Consider the following 16,922-nt stretch of genomic DNA (forward strand, 5'->3'; position numbering starts at 1 on the left):
TTAGGTCGAACTGCGCTTGACGCACTGAGAATTAACTTCAAACGAAGGAAAAAAACACGAAAATACTTTTAGAACGCGCTTCCTAAGCGAAGTGTCACGCGCTGCAAGCCACCTACGCAGCAAGATATTTATTTATTTATTTATTTATTTATTTATTTATTTATTTATTTATTTATTTATTTATTTATTTATTGCACTTTTTGACTGACTAAAGAGATTGAGTCGGCTACCTGTTTTCTAAAACATTTTACAATAAGCCTACGCGCCTATGTTGCCGGGCTTGATTGGAGTTACAGAGAACACCCACGCCCAGGTCGCTTAATACGTGGGTGTGAAAGCGTCATCATCGCCGTCCCTTTACCTTTGTGTTTTTTCGTCTTGTATTCGTTACTATGACTAAAGCATTGATCAACGCCCTTGTTGGCCCCATGCTAAGACTTAATGTTTGGCAGCTTTAAGCTTAACGACCTGCAAAGCAACACCCCGTTCACTCAACGTAGAGCTGCGGGCACTGTTTGATGACGTTCAACTTGAGGGCGTACCATTAGGCCTAACGTTGGGCCGCCACATACCCGCGTCCCTCCTCCCGCTGCGCCGCCACCAGTTCGGATGGTCCCTAGCAAGCGTTGCCAAAGTTTCATCTAACGTCCTCGAAATCCGGGGATGTAGGGTACAAGTGCTTTCGCAGTGGAAAAGTTTCGGTCACTTTTTCTGTGAGGTATGAAGTGGGTCACATGCTGCATGCCGGACGTTGCAAAGCTGGAATCATTATGGCGCTTGTGCAGATATATGCTAGCGTTCTGTCAGCCCTACATGTTGTGACGGGTGAAATTCCGGCGAATCGTTCTCACTTTCACGCGTCAGGTGTGAGATGGCGTGATTGTTTGTGTTGGGAGCACGCAGGATGACACACAACTAGCGGCACTACGTTTCCGCCCTTCATTTCTTCCTCGGCTTAAGTGGCAAAGCGCTATGTGACTGCCGAGGAATCTCATGAGCGCGATATTCACGTTGATCATTATTCCGCATCGTCAAGTCGGTGGGGAGGGGTCCATACCTCGGTTGGTGGGAAGGCAGTCATAATGAAGGCTATGATGGTGCATCGTGACCCACGCATGTTTGCAAAAATTCTGCTTTGGAGCCAGGTATACATCGTCATCATCACAATCATCATCACCACAATAATCACCATCATCATTATTATAAGCCTCATAATCAGCTTGTCTTATGTCTAGCGCAGGGTGAAGGCCTCTGCCATTGACTTCCAATAACGCAGTTGGAATCCATTTTCCACCACCTATCTTCCTTATCTCAACCCCTTATCTTGATATCCGTCTTCCCCTACTTCTAGTCCCGTCCCTCGGTAGCCACTCCGTTACCGCGGTGGTGTGCGTACCGGTAACGCAACCGAGACATAAGAAACTTGTGGATAAGCAGAACTCAACAGTCTCGAATGCTTGTTACCTTTGGTGGTCTGCGTCAGCCGAAAATTATATTGATCAGTATGCAATCGCGGTGGAGGGACTTGACGACGTACGCGAGGAAAAAGTATGTGCTGCTGCTAATCTGTGAATAAATACCCGAGTTTACCTGACCGTGCACGAACCAGCTTTTCCTGAGCACGCGCTCGTGTGACGCAGACACGCTCACAAGCACTGTATACGTTATACGGTAGCGAAATTCCCCGAATCTATTGTGCAGCCGGAATATGGGTCGATGGCTCACTCAGATTCTTGCCCTACAGGCCGGTAAATTCGTTTCACGCAGTTACACCACTCAAGGTTGTGTTACAGCGTCATTTACACGATTTCCGCACACAAATCAAACGCTTCAAAGCCTTGCATGCATGTTTCATTATGGACAGAGATGCTAATGGCGAGGCTTTGTTTTTACATACAAATTCCATCGTATTTCTTCTCTGTGTAAACTATCTCGTTAGCAACTTTCAGTGACAGTACTGCATACAGGCTGAATTTAAGCTGCACTCCCAAGCCCACCAGTTTCACGAGGCTTTCTTAACACCTGGGCTCAGGACCGGTGTTTCCTGGCCCGGCCTGTCATCGAGCCCTCGGGCGTACGGCTTCCGCTCTGTTCCACCGACGACGTTCTCGGCGCGTTCGAGTCCCGGCATGCTTGGCGACCGCTGGCTGACCATGTGGGTGCTTCTGGCCGCCGCCCTGTGGTATGCGAAGGCGGAGATGCTGGACGCCGAAGCGGACCCAACATTCGACGAGCTCGAGGACATCCGCAACCGCTACAGCGCCATCGAGATCGTCAGGGACACGGAGTACGTATCGTTATCCCCTAAAGCAGTGGTTCTCAAATGAGGTTCCGCGGACCCGCGGGGGTCCGCGATAGCATTCCAGGGGTCCGCGAAGCTCCCCGCAAAACTTTTCACCCGCCCTTTTTCTCTCGATTTCGCCAGCATTTTCTGATGATGATGATGATTGCTATTGGTTTCCCCTTTGAAGCGGGGCGATGACATGTCATCTTACCAAAAAAGGACTAATACAACCATGTTTTACACTCTTGGTTTAATACTAGCGCTGCTTAGGTTTAATACTAGCGCTGCTTTCTTGCAATGCAAAAAGGTGGCTCCGCCGCATTACATGTACATTTAGCTTCTCCGCGTGGCACATATTTTAACATCTGCATTTTTCACAACACGCCAGCTATGAAAGAAAAAGAAAACAGACCCACAAAAGGCAGCATATAGGTGTTTAGAAGACTTATAGATTCAAGTACAAATTGTTTGACATTATGGCACCGATCAACATACGCTCCATCGTGGGGTCCCCCATCACTATCGCAAGCCCAAAAGGGGTCCCCGGGGCAGTCATGGCGAAGAACCACTGCCCTAAAGATTTACAAGATTCCTGAAACCCACGCGCAGTTGAGCAGCCTGTCGATCGCACCGACCATTATAAGAGGACAGCACTGCGCAACGTGTTACCGCTCATAAGGCGAAACGAAAACTCTTTCACATCCTATAACAACAAAACATAATGAGACGGGTAGTGTATTCGTAAACACGAAAACTCACTCGCGAACACTCGTCAATTCCTTTTTTTTACGTTAGTGAGGACAAGTAATGACACGACACCGCCCCGCTCTTGAAGATTCAATGACTTGGGGTTGCACTCAGCCATCTACTGTTCAGTCAATGCCTGTCATGAGGTGCCGGAGCGTGTTTCCACCCCTGATTCATTTCAACCGTAAGTGAGGGTGGAATGAACCATGCACCGCTGCCTCTTACGAACTTCGTCCCGCCCATCACTCGATTTGCTTGCTATTTCCGTTCGAGTGAGAAGGAAGTGATGATGACGTGATGAGTCGAGTCATATTCGCGGCCCATTTATTATTATTCCGCTTATTCGTTATACACCTGCCGAGGAGTAATCACGTTCAAGTTTGATACAACGGAAAGCAGCTGGTATTACTGCGCCCATCGAACTGGCATTCACCAAGAGCCAGGAGGGATATACAGTAGCCGACCGATTTTTCGCACCTGGAGGGGAACGATAGATAGCCCGAATAAAAGAGCAGTCCGAAAAATCCACGAGTCACAAAAAAGAACTTTATTTCTTTTAAATAGGATTGAAGAAGTTGCGAATGGTTCCTTGCCTTAAATTCCTCCTTTGTGTGGGGACGTCTGCTTGCATCTCTACGTTTACGTTTTCTTCGTAAACGTTGGACAACAACGCCAAAGCGTTGGCAACGTCTAGCGTTGATGGTTGAGAAATTACACGCAAAATTATGTCCTTTACGACTAAATGCCAAATCTGCGACTACATGCAAAATTATGCTCTCCAAGATCAAAGTTTGTTACCCCAGCTGGAGTCAAGCCGATCCGCAGTTAGCCAGGTGGCTTAGTATTCAAAATGGCGTCGTCTTCGAGTCGAACCGTGGTTCTGTCGCGAAAAAGTTTGACCGGAAAATTGAACTTTCGGCTTTAATTTCTCCGAAATATCCGTAGTTCATATACATTGCTGCTATGGGACAACTTGCGGTTCCTCGAGAAAGTCGGGAATATCCAACAAGTCCCAACTTTCGGAGTCCGGAAAAACGGTCGTCTACTGTATATGTCTTCGTCAAACTCCTGCTGGGCGTCGCGTACCTGTCTATTGCCGCTGCAGCATCCAAGTGTTCCGCCAGAACGTGGATGCTCCTTTCTTCACGAAAAGCTTTGAGCATGAGTCGAGTTGGTTCCTGACAAGTGTGATGACGAATTAGAGGGCAGTGTTTGTCTATCCGGTGTACCTGCAGTCGTCCGTCTCTGTCCATAGACAACACCAAAGCTGATCCTCCACTTCTTTCTTGCGCCTTTGGTTGCACTGATGTTTTCGCCACTTTGGTCCCGAACCTACGCAGTATTTTTGCCGCTTTCGGGAAATGATTGCTGTGGGAAACTAACGCGACCATTTTCACTCTAGCGCGGAAAACTACGCTAACAATACATTTCCAGTTCAAGGCCTCATGGAACGAATTTGCTTGCTCTAGTTTATCTACATGCGTAATTTCATGTTGGTCACGTCCCACAAAACGTATCGTATGATACCTTTTCTCTCTCTCTGGATCACTCGGTCACGGTGGTGCCTTGAGGCGCCTCCGACACACAGACACAGAGTGCATATTCCGGCGCCGTTGTTTTGCATTACGTTCGTGTCGTACACGTCTGCGTACAGTAAACGGGAATCTCGAACAAAGAAGTATAACTGTTAGCTGCTTTTTTCCATAAAGGAGCTTGGAGCGAGAAAACCGAGTTCTGTCGCATTCTCCTACTTCGTTCCTCCTTTGTGTTGACACACTCGTGTTCTTCTTCTGCAGGCACATAAAAAGAGATCTGTCGCGTGTCTTGGACCTGGCGCAACACGGGGATCTGGACACTGAAGAAACAACGTTTCTTTTCATGAGGTAAGCGTTTGCTAGTCTGTTTTACGGGTTCTTTGCGTAGGTCGATACATATAAACTGCTCGAACCGGAGCATCCGGACCGCAATAAAATAACATGCTCGCATATTTTAGTGAAAGCGCACTACACAGTCGAACCCGACTATAACGAGCCGGATAGAGGAAATTATGCTATATATTGAACAAAAATGAATCAGTTACGGAAATACACGCGAAACATATTTGTGGTAACTGGTACCACCTGGGAACAATGTACATCCACGAGATGCCGCGACGAGAGTGCCAATAAAAGGTAGAGCGCGTGACCTGTGGGTCAGAGTGCCTACGCCCCCGACAGCGGCTGTTATGTCCTGACTGCCGCGCGCTATGTTTGCGGGACCGGTCACCGCAACTGGCGACGAGGAAAAATGAGTCAAGTGAACGGCGACGCACGAGCAGCCATGCCGGTCATCGGCAAGATAGACGAGTTCAACGCGGACACCATGGATTGGACGAAATACCGGGAGCGGGTGGAACGTTACATCACGGTGAACGACGTCTCCGACGGTAAGAAGACGGCCGTATTTCTGACCTGTTGCGGAGCCGCGACGTATTCGTTGCTACGAAGTTTACTGGCCCCAGGAAAACCTGCACAGACGAACTTAGCAACAGTTTTTGAAGCTTTCAACAACCACTTCTCGCCAAGGGTGTCGGAGGTGGTAGGAAGTTTCAAGTTCTTTTCAAGACACAGGCGGGAAGGGGAGGCGGTGGGGGACTACATAGCATCTTTGAAGCGACTGGCCGAAGACTGCAAGTTTGAGTCATTCCGGAACCGCATGCTACGAGACCAAATCGTCAGTAGCATTAACGACGTCCCGATGCAAACGCGGTTATTAGAAACAGCTGATCTTAACTTAAAAACCGCGATAAGTACGGTGAGGGCCATCGAAGCTGCTTATGAGGATTCCTGTACGCTGAGCGCTCAACAAACACCACAGCCCGTGCCAGCCCAATTGACAGTCGAAACGGCCACGGTGTCGGCAAACATCGTACAAACGGGGCACCGTGAACGCGGGTGTTTCCGCTGCGGCGGTACCCATCAAGCGCACCAGTGCCAACACGTGAACTCAGTCTGCTACAAATGCGGGCGGCAAGCATAGAGTTAATACTACTGACTCGCGGCAAGGGCATCTGGCAAGGGTGTGCACGACTGATCAAGGGCTAACAGATAAACAGATTCGCCGCCCAGTTTCGAGGCGCGTGAATACTGTTGATGAAGCGCGCAAGGCGGAAGACAAGGCGGAAGTGTATGACCTTTGGCCACTACAGACGGCCGGACCGGCGCCAATGCGCATTGCGGTTATCGTTAACAGCGTGGCGTTAGAAATGGAACAGTGTGTCAACAATAAGTGAAAAGAAGTTCACACAACTGTTTCCTTCGGCCGTTTTGGAGCCATCCGACGTGCAACTTCGGAGTTTTTGTGGAGACACGCGACCAGTCGCTGGGAAGTACGCGGCAACTGTGAAGCTAGGAGAAGAAGAGAGACAGCTGCCACTGTTTGTGGTAAAAGGACCTTGCCCCACATTGTTCGGTAGGAGCTGGATGAGAGAATTTAAATTAGGGATCAGCAAGCCGGAATCCATTTGTTCCGTGTCGTCTGCGGAAGAAGCGGTGGCTCGGTTCCAGGAGGTGTTTTCTGAAGGGTTAGGCACGTTCCGGGGGGTTAAGGCTCGCATCATGGTGCCACAGGACGCTACACCCAGATTCTTCCAACCCCGGCGGATGCCTTTTGCTCTGGAAGATAAGTTTGAGGAGTCGTTGAAGAGACTGGTCCGTCAAGGCGTGGTCCGACCAGTGAAGTCTGCCAAGTGGGCAGCACCCGTTGTTCCGGTGCTGAAACAAGACGGGTAGTTGCGCATATGTGGCGATTTCAAGATAACGGTCAACCCCGTAGCACTTCCGGAAATGTATCCGTGCCGCACATTGATGACTTGTTCACAAAACTCCAAGGAGGAGTAAAGTTCACAAAGCTACATTTAAGGACGCCTACCAGCAGATCGAGCTAGATGAGGAATCCCAGGAGTTTGTCACCATCAATACCCCAAAAGGGTTGTTTCAATACACGAGACTGCCATTCGGGGTCACCTCAGCGCCTGCAATATTTCAACGAGAAATGGAAAACCTTCTGAGGGGAACAGATCATGTCGCAGTATACTTCGATGACATCTTAGTAACTGGCGACAGTGACAACACACACTGGGGAAATGTCTGCAAGGTACTGGAACTCTTGCAAGAAGTGGGCCTGAAGCTGAAACTCTCGAAATGCAAATTTTTGTTACCCGAGGTCGAGTACTTGGGTCACATAATAAGTGCTGCCGGGATAAGTCCAAATCCCGCGAAGACTGAAGCGGTTGAGAAAGCTCCCAAACCACAGGATGTCAAAGAGCTGCAAAGCTATTTGGGTTTGGTGAATTTTTACAGAACGTTCCTCCCGAATCTTTCAGATGTGCTACAGCCATTGAACCACTTGCTAACTGCTGGGACCAAGTGGCGCTGGACTGCAGTCGAACAGGGAGCATTCAGTCGTAGCAAAGAAATGCTCGCTTCCGCCCGTGTCTTGGCCCACTACGACCCCTCCAGACCAACTGTGTTGGTCACTGATGCTTCCCCTCATTGCCTGGGGGTGGTTCTGGCACAACGAGAGGTTTCGGGAGAGGAGCGGCCGATAGCCTTCGCGTCACGAAGCCTTACCGCCGCAGAAAAGAACTACAGTCAGCTGGATAAAGAGGCACTTGGACTCGTTTTTGGGGTCACAAAGTTTAGACAGTATCTGTGGGGACGAAAATCTGAAGCGGTTACCGACCACAAACCTTTGCTGGGTCTGTTAGGCGCTGGTAAACGAATTCCTGAAACTTGCTCGCCGAGGGTTCTTCGCCGGGCGTTGCTGCTGGCAGGGTACAACTACAGCCTGAGCTATCGACCCGGAGGCCTGATAGCCCCTGCGGATGGGTTGAGTCGGTTGCCTTTTCCAACAACAGGATGTTCTGCAGGGGCCCCGGCAGAAGTGTTCATGCTGGAAGGTGTATATCCCCGTGTGCTGTCACCCAGAGTGGTTGCTGAAGCCACTGCTAGAGACCCGGTGCTGTCAAGGGTATTACAGGGTTGTGGTCTGGTCAAGTTCTAGACGCGAGACCAGAAGGGGGGGGGGGCGACGAGTCCCGGTTCAATGAGATGAGTGTGCATCAGAACTGTGGGCTGTGGGGCAACCGTGTTTTGGTACCCGCCTGCCTCCAAGGGGAAGTCCTCAAGTTACTGCATGAGAGCCACCCTGGGGTCTCAAAAATGAAGGCTGTCGCACGAAGCCATGTGTGGTGGCCATCGTTGGACAGCGACATCGTGGCCACAGTACAAGGGTGGGGTGCGTGCCAACAGCAACAGCGACCATCTAGACCAGTGCCCCTGATGCCATGGCCGTTCCCAGACAGGGCATGGTCAAGAATTCACGTGGACTATGCAGGACCATACAGGAACTCTTACTTTTTTATTGCAATAGATGCTTTCTCCAAATGGATTGAGGTGTTCCCAGTTTCATCGCCATCAGCGGGAAGCACAATTGCAATCACGCGAGTCATGTTTGCGAATCACGGCCTGTCCGACATGGTGGTATCGGATAATGGCCCCGCGTTCGTGAGTGAAGCATACGAGATATTCCTGAAGAAGAACGGCGTGAAGAGGATGCTGGTGCCTCCCTATCATCCTGCCTCTAGCGGTGTTGCATAGAGAGCTGTGCAGACAATGAAAGTGAAGCTACAGAAAGTTGGCACGGGGGACCTACACGCACAAATTGCCCGAATACTGTTATCCCATCGGTCTACTCCCCACTAAGTCACCGGGTGTTGCCCGTCCGAACTCCTAATGGGATGGAAGCTCAGGACTGCGTTGGATCTGCTGCGGCCGGATCTACGAACAACAGTCCTCCAGAAACAAATCGCTCAGAAGAGGGATTATGATCAACGAGCCAAGCCTAGAGCGCAAGCACAACCGGGAGACAGGGTATCCGCAGGGAATTTTCGTCCAGGTCCGAGCTGGATGCCTGCCACAGTCACCAGGCAACACAATTCCCAGACGGAGCTTTAGTTGGATGATGGGCGACAATGGACCCGCCACCTGGATCACGTAAGGCAACCCCAGCCGATACCAGGCCGGCACAGCCTTTGTGGCTCTGGCACTCAAGGCACCGAGCTACAAGTACCGCCGTCGTCAACTCCAGGGAACACCGAGGACAGTCTCTATCCCCACGTGGTGCCAAGTTTGGCTGAACAAGTGCGTCCCTCCGGTGCGTCCTTCCCACTGGAGGCCAGGGACATAGGTGCACCGCGCACAGAGTGTGCCTCGTCTCCTCCCACACCATGGCTTCGTCGGAGCACCAGGGAATGCCGTCCTGTGCTTCGGTATTCTCCGTGACTTTAACTGTTCCTGTGCGTGGGGGTTCTCCTTGAACCTAAACTTCTGTTAAAACTGTTGTGTTAAGGGGGAAAGTGTGGTAACTGGCACCACCTGGGAACAATACACGGAGGAACTCCCATGTACATCCACGAGATGCCGCAACGAGAGTGCCAATAAAAGGTAGAGCGCGTGACCCCGACAGCGGCTGTTGTGTCCTGACTGCCGCGCGCTATGTTCGCGGGACCGGTCACCAGAATATTCCTTATAACGAACTTCACATCTGATATATCGAACTCAGCGTGCCTAGAATGGCCGCCAAAATGCATGGTCTCGGAGCGGCGATCGAGATGTTGATTGGCCGCGACCACTGAGAAAAGGCCGCGACTGAGACACTGCGCCTCGTATGGAGCGACATGACGTCCGACACTTTCCGTAACTGTTTCCGACGCGCGGAACTCACGACCGAACCCGTCCAGTCAGTGAGTCCGGACCAAGATGACAGCTCGCCAATCTTCCCGATGCTGTGCCGAAAGGAGTGTCCTTCGAAGATTTCCTGAGTGTCGACGACGACGTTGCCGTCACGGTAAGCCCCTCGGACGCGGGCACCGCCAGCAGCACCATCGTGATGCTGCTGAAAAGAACCGAGGAGGCAGAGGATGTCGCGAGTGAAAGCCGCCCGACGCTTAATGAAGTGCTTTCGGCAGTCGATGTGCTCCGCCAATATTTCTTCGATATTGAAGGACACGGACTTGAACTGGTGCAAACAACGTGTCGTGTAAAGAATGCTGTGCTAGTTGACGCTGCTAAAACTAAAGGGAAAACAAAAATCACCGCTTTTTTTGCAAGTAGGCAGTTACGGCGTTAAGGCGGAAATAACTTTATCATTTGCAATAAATCCATTGCTTTGTCTATGGTAATGAGTCTAATGGCCTGCTTTATTTGGTTCGTTTCTGCATTCGGGGATGGCAAGGGGGTTTCCGCGTATTGCGAACTCGTAACAATAAATTCGTTATAGGCGGGTTCGGCTGTATAGAACTATTGGAGGTACCGAAATAATCGTGGCGCATATTGCAGTTCGTTACAACCGGGTTTGGCTGTATAAACTTGTTGTGTTCTCAAAGTTAAGGACTATTTCTTTCACGCTGGGGTATCATAAGTTTAGAGCTGGCGCTAGAAAACTTCCATCCCTCGAGGAGAAGGGAAGAAAAAAAATGCGCACCCTCCCTCCTAAGCTTCTCTGTGTCCTCCCTTTCCTGTACAACTGCGTTCCCTATTCCCCACACCCTCCACACCAGCAGGCGTTCCGGCCCTTAGGTGAGACAAACTACGCCTGCTGGTGGACCTTCCTTCCCTTCTTAACAATAAATTCATTCATTCATTCATTCATTCATTCATTGCTAAGCGGGTGTTGCTGGATAAATGCTCAAGCAGTTATACGCCGAGCTCGGCGTCATCTCTGTTCGAAATGCATTGCTGGAGGCCTTTCTTTTCTTTTTTTTTTCCAGGCGCAATATAAGCCGTGGTTCTAGCGCCTTTTAATACTTCCGCGAAACCTCTCTGCTAATTTAGTTACTCAGTTTTCTGTTTACATCCGCTTCTCCAGTTAATCCTGGAGCTCTTTCCACTGAAATCGTTCAGAGCCGTGTCCGCTCCGAATTCAATTTGCGCGCTCGGAGCCCCGGCCGGCGAGACTCGGCTGAGAGCTGCTGAGAGTGTGGCGCCACCTGTACTTTGTAGGATGCACGACTTCGACGACAACAACATGCTGGACGGCCTGGAGCTGATCCAGGCGTTCGCTCACCTCCTCGAACATAACAACGAGACGCGGACCGAGAAGAAGCTGGTCGGTAAGGTGCTCCCCTTTCAATCTAGGGGAAGGGTGGCGCACCTCGTCACGTGCTCGTCTGTGATGAAAACACCGGAGTGAAAGCGATATAAAGTAAATACATGTTATAAAGGTTGGTATAAAATATGTTAGTGCTAAACGATTGAAAATATCATTGGAAGGAAGTAAACGTTGCATCCGGAGTATACTACTTTTGAACATTCCTCTCTTCTTCCATTCTTCGCTGCGAACGATATCAGGCCAATGCTACTTTTTCTAGTTTCGGTTCTATTATTGCGCGCCTAGAGGCAGTGGCGCTGGGGAAACACTCCTCCTCTTATTTTTTTTTTTTTTTTTTGCTTTCCGCTTCTCTCCGGCGCCACCGGCGCGACTGGGGGCGCGCATGCGCGGTAACGGTCACCGCAGTTGCTGCTTGCGCACCATGGAGGATGTTGCGCACGGCGAGCAGCGAGGCCGGCGCGCGTCTCATGTAGTGGGCGGTTTGTCGTATGTGCTCGATGTGCTCCCTCGGACATTACGGTGCTGCAAAAGGGACGCCAAGAACACCAGGGTGAATCGTAACGCGAAGACTCTTTGAGTGCTGTTAGCAAAAGGTGAGAACGTCATTCGTATGCCGTACGTGAAGCTGAGCTGAACGATAGGACTTGTGTCGTGCGTGTGCTGTGCTTGAAGACAGACAACCTTGTCTGTGTTGTATAGGTCATCGGTGTTTCTCGCCGCACGTTGCGTTCGCGCACGTAACGCAAATAAAGTGTTCAAGTGATATTCGAGCTGGCCTTGTTACTGCTCAAGCGGCGTGGCTTCGTGCCGTCGGAGCGAGGCTTGCCCGTTGGAGGCAGCGGTGGCAGCGGCGCAGCGAGGTGGCGGCGGCGGTTGCCGGGTGGGAAGTGGGGGGACACGGGGAGGGGGGAAGGAATCCACCGGCATGAGAGGGGAGAGCATTACCTCTCCCCCACGCAAGCTGCGCGCCCTCGCATTGTTGTCATGGCAATTATAACGCCTTCAAGGCCAACATGGCGGTGGCGTTGTTAGGGCAACAACAACGCAGTAATGTTTCCCCAGGCTCACCAGGGGAGAATATGCCGCATGAGTCGCAATTAGCCCGGACGCTTTCAAACTCTTTAGCGTAGTATCACGCTGTTTTAACGGCGAGATAACACATTCCGTAGCTCTCGGCTTCTGTCAAAAGGTGCGTTGTTTAAAAATAGAGTTTAAGCTCGGCATTTCTTTATTTTCTTGTTTCACTTCGATATATATATATTTTTTTTGTGGCTTCAATGAGCACGCGTGACGAAGTGCACCGTCTTGCAGTCGATAGAGCACCGATCAAGCACCGAACCAGCACGAAACAAGTTAGTATCGGCTGCGCAATGATGTGGCATTCTGGGATGTGCAGAGAGAGAGAAAGAGAAAGAAAAAGAAACGTGATTTGGAAACTAATGATTGAGTTTTGGCTAAGGGCGGGTCTCCGTCCAGGGCCCCGGGCTCTTCCGCTCCTCATCAGGCTCGAAGGGTCAGGGCTGGTCAGAGTTGCAGAAAACGCCGTAACTGTCGAGCGGAAAAGCTGATGGCATGGCCCCGCGGTCGATTACCGTAATATCTTACTTATGGCTGGCTGTATGCGCTGTCACTAAAAAGGGGCTACTGCTCTCGTGTTATCCCGCCTAAATCGTTTGGGTAAACCACGTGCACCGAACTTATAAACACCAAGGCAAAACAAAAACAGTTCACCGAAATCGAAATTAAAACGCAGAGTATCGCCTACGGCACGGAGGCACCTAGTTTGGTAATGTTTATTAACTGACACATATGTGTCTTTTAATATGCGAGTGCCCAGTGGTTGTGCTGCCTTTCTTTCGTTTGTTTCTATCCTTTTTTTTTTGTTTATTTTGCGCATCCAAAGGCTTTCACAGTATAACATCCAATCAGCACCCAGCCCTCCGCCTTCAGTGTACAGCGAAAGTTGACATACGCTAAATTTTAATGTTCATACCTCACTTTTCTTTTCATAAAAGCCCTGAAAGGAGCTCCGCCGATCCCGTTTCTCCATTCACGATTTGCGACGTCACAAACGTATATGTGGAAAAGTGCATGGGGTAACACTACCTTTTTTCCCGCTTTTGGTATTCTTATAATTATTAGACAACTCCAGCTTCCGTTAGTGGTATGTGCGTGTTCACGGCAGTGCAATCTTACGGTACGGGAATTTTTTTATTATTATTCATGTAATACGTAGTTTCTTTTTTTTGCAAATCAGTGTGCGTATTTCTCTTTAGCTTTTACAAACTGATCCGTGGTTTCTCTTCTCTAACCCATGCAGCTAGCACACATTGTTAACATGGTGAATATTAACAGCCGTGTTAAACGTCCCAACGACAGATTATATTTGCTTCGACTTTTGACGACGGAATGAAGCAATGCTTCATTGTCTAAACACGGGGGCTTTCTACGCAGGGTTACCTGCTAACATGAATGAATTTTTCCAGCCAGCTTTCGCAACTGACTTGCGCCCTTGAAATATGGGAGTGAGTACAAACCGAGCTTAAGACAGTCATTTTAGATCGACAGTCTGACGGAGTGCCCGTGTCTTTTTTCTTTCTTTCTCCCGCCCGTGCCTAGCGATGGTGGACAACCTCTTCACCATTGATACGAACCAAGACGGCTTCGTATCCTTCCCCGAGTGGTTGTCCTACATCAGGAGCGTTTCAGCCAAGGACAAGCAGTCAACAGAAGGCGAAGATCGAGGCTACCGCCAAGAAGAAGCAACGCACCCTCACCAAGAACAGTGACTCTGCGGCGAACCCCTTTCACCCCACCTACCTCTTCACCCTGTCCTGTTTCCCCCCTTTTAAAATTACATCACAAACAAAAATGTAGATGTTGGTGCCACGTAGAAGCGCCGGCCACTCCTCCTCGCGTTAATTATAAATAAAGGCGCAAAATAGTTAACATTTAGTTAAATAGTTGAAATTCACAATTGCACGAAAATAGTCGCCCCCACTGTTTACGCGGTCAGACATTATTATGTATGTTGATTTAATTGGAGTAAGGCCACGGAGCGCGATTATACCCACGTTATCACAGGGCAAAAATATGCACAACCTACACGCTCCTTTGCTTGTAAGTTGTGCCTTGAAGTTGTCTCGATACCTTCCAGAGTTCTGCTCGCGGATAGTGCTGCAACTAAATGCGGCGCAGTTGCTCAGGCAACGGTGTAAGCGGAGTGTATCATCTGGTGCTCTGCTGTCTGAACTATAGCAGCCTACGCTGTACGGGCCCGAGAGCGTTGTGCGTTTGGGTCTGTGAAAGGCAGAATAACCACAAAACTGCTGACGGCTGGTGTGCGAAGTGTAGATCCTATTGATAACATTGTCGTCGCTTCGTATGTCATATGGCAGTTACATTGTGGGTAATCAACGCTTGCTCGCTTAGTTTAAAAAGTGAGCGCAAATGCGACACCCAAATACGACAAAGCATAGGGGATATCGCGACGCATACCTACCACTCTGACGATATGCAATGAGTTTGGTCTCAAGTATACCTTTACTCTAACTTCACGCACCTATCCATCTGGATCAGCTATGAATGGCACGATATTTCGTGCTTCCTATACGACAGGGCAGCTGAACGCCCATGCAACTATGCATTACTCTCGGTGAGATTTCGAATTGCGAACTTGAAGCGCGAGATGCGCAGCTCTTAGTTTCAGCTCTAACACTCAACCCGCTTGTCCTTGTATGGACATAATAGGGACGGCCTACATTGTGGCGTGCCAAGTCTGCGAGTGGATATCGGTTAATGCAAAACGACGGTTTTAAAGTGAGGATTTCTACCTTCTCCTCCCGACCTTACGGACACTGATGTGGTCTTGCTTGCGCGCGCTGGGTTTCTACGACGCCGCGAGATGGCCCTCACCTTCGCTTATCCAGCAAGGCATGGTGCTGCTGAATCTGGAGTCCAGGACATGGGGCTTCAGCCACGAGTCTCCCTTGAATCTTTCTAACCCCCCCCCCCCCCCCCTTCGGCCTATATTTTATAAAATAAAGGTTTTCTACTACTACGACTACCCGCAGGGAGCTTAGATTCGAGACAGACGGAGAGGGTATCATTTGGAAGCAGGCATCAAGTTGGCCGAAGGAGAACGGCGCTAGCGAGACGAAAGGCGATTTTATGCCAGCGCGCCGATCTCCCACCTTCCTGCATTAAAATTAAAATAAATCCTGAAATTAACTTTCCACTCAAACCAAAAGCCGAAACAAATTTCTTTCCTGTTTCGCTCCTGAGGAAGATAACAAATAACGCTTCGTTATCGTTGTCATTTCTTTCTTTTTCGACACCTGTGGAGCTATACAGAGGAACTCTACTCATCCCGGCCGATGTTTCACAGTTGTGGGTATGGCACGGGTTGTGTTCTTGAAGCTCGTGTAGGCTGGAGCACGTCAACGCGAACCCTCCACTCGCCGTCGAGCACACTCGCGCCCAAAAGAAGCGTGACACAGAACCGGAGCGTCCTCGCTCCGCAGCGAGACTTGGTGCAGACCGGCAATGTATATGGTGGTTCGAAGGGGTGAGGCGGGGAAACGACGCGTGGCGGCAATGAAATACAACGAGTGACGTGAGCGCTACGCCCAGGATCCACAAGCGGGACGACAAGGCCGTATTAACAGTGCTGAGGGCCCGGTTAAAAAAAAAATCCCGGGCCATTTCCACTAGCGTGAAACCTTGGGAGGGGCGAAGCATGCAATGTATGAGTGTATTCTTGGCGCCTTGACGTTTTTGCCCTCGGAGATGAAACCGTTGGGAGAGAGAGGCATACAGCTTTGCTGTAAAAGTGTCGTGTCTTTGGAGCACGAAGCTCTCCAGCGCGCGTCGCAAACGAGTGTGCCGGTGTTTTAGTACCGTGACTACATGAGACGCCGACAGTTCCATCCCCTAATAGGCTTCGCCCCTAAAAAACGAGGGCCCCTTAAGCCTTACCTTCTGATCATTCTTGAGACTTGGCGCTTTTTAGAATTCGCTACAAAGAGCACACGCGATATTTACTCGGAGAATCTCAGGAGTGTTTATAAACACCGCCCGGGGGGCGACTTTCTCGCAGCCTACGTGGACTCGGAGAATCTCAGGAGTGTTTACAAACACCGCCTGGGCGTCTACTTTCTCGCAGCAGCCTTCGTGGACAGATCGTCATCGAAATTGAACTATACGAGTAGACGAAGAGGCAAAGACAGCATTAAAACATGTAGGGTATAGTTGGTTCGTACTGAAAGAAGGGTAGGGTGCGTGAGAAGTTAAGGCGAAAGGAAGAAGTACATAAGCGAAGTCTAAGTGTCGGGTGTGCTTCTTCCATTCGCGTTAACATTCGCGTAAGCACGGGGGCCCGGAGGAGGAGGAATAAACGTCTCTATGAAGCAGTTCGCCTTCGGGAAGAGTCCTTATTCCAGGGCGCCTTGAGACCGCCCGGCTTCTTGGGCTCTCTTCACCAGCCAGAGCTGGTCGTCAGGGTGTGGGGAAAGGTGTTGGTTGGGATACCTCGAAGGTGGCGTTCTTGTTCTTTTGTGAGGTTTTTGTGTGGAGGAGGGTACATTGTTCGCTGCAGGCGGTAGTGCTGCGCGATTTCCTTGTAGGACAAGAGGGACAACTCCTGACTAGCCCGGTGTGTCAGATCGCGGGCATGCTGATGGGCAGCTTCGTTGGCAGGCACGTCGGCATGGGTGGGAGCCCAAATAATCCTTACGCGGTG

The 16,922-nt window shown here is 50.2% G+C and overlaps 1 protein-coding gene across 4 annotated transcripts in view; it reads left to right on the forward strand.

Moving 5' to 3' along the window:
* Positions 1–16,922, forward strand: part of LOC144152821 (longistatin-like) — a 108,537-nt gene extending 91,615 nt beyond the window's left edge. For 3 of the 4 annotated variants that reach the window (XM_077684297.1, XM_077684298.1, XM_077684299.1), the window contains exons 2-5: positions 2,033–2,287; positions 4,828–4,914; positions 11,074–11,183; positions 13,802–16,922. In XM_077684297.1, coding sequence (XP_077540423.1) covers positions 2,033–2,287; positions 4,828–4,914; positions 11,074–11,183; positions 13,802–13,971 — 622 coding nt within the window. In that variant the 3' untranslated portion in view covers positions 13,972–16,922. The remainder of the gene's footprint in view (positions 1–2,032; positions 2,288–4,827; positions 4,915–11,073; positions 11,184–13,801) is intronic. The other variant, XM_077684300.1, reaches the window with a different exon arrangement.

Source organism: Haemaphysalis longicornis, unplaced genomic scaffold, assembly GCF_048455015.1.
Source record: "Haemaphysalis longicornis isolate Haplotype H1 unplaced genomic scaffold, Haemaphysalis longicornis Haplotype H1 scaffold_9, whole genome shotgun sequence".
Lineage (NCBI taxonomy): Eukaryota > Metazoa > Arthropoda > Arachnida > Ixodida > Ixodidae > Haemaphysalis > Haemaphysalis longicornis.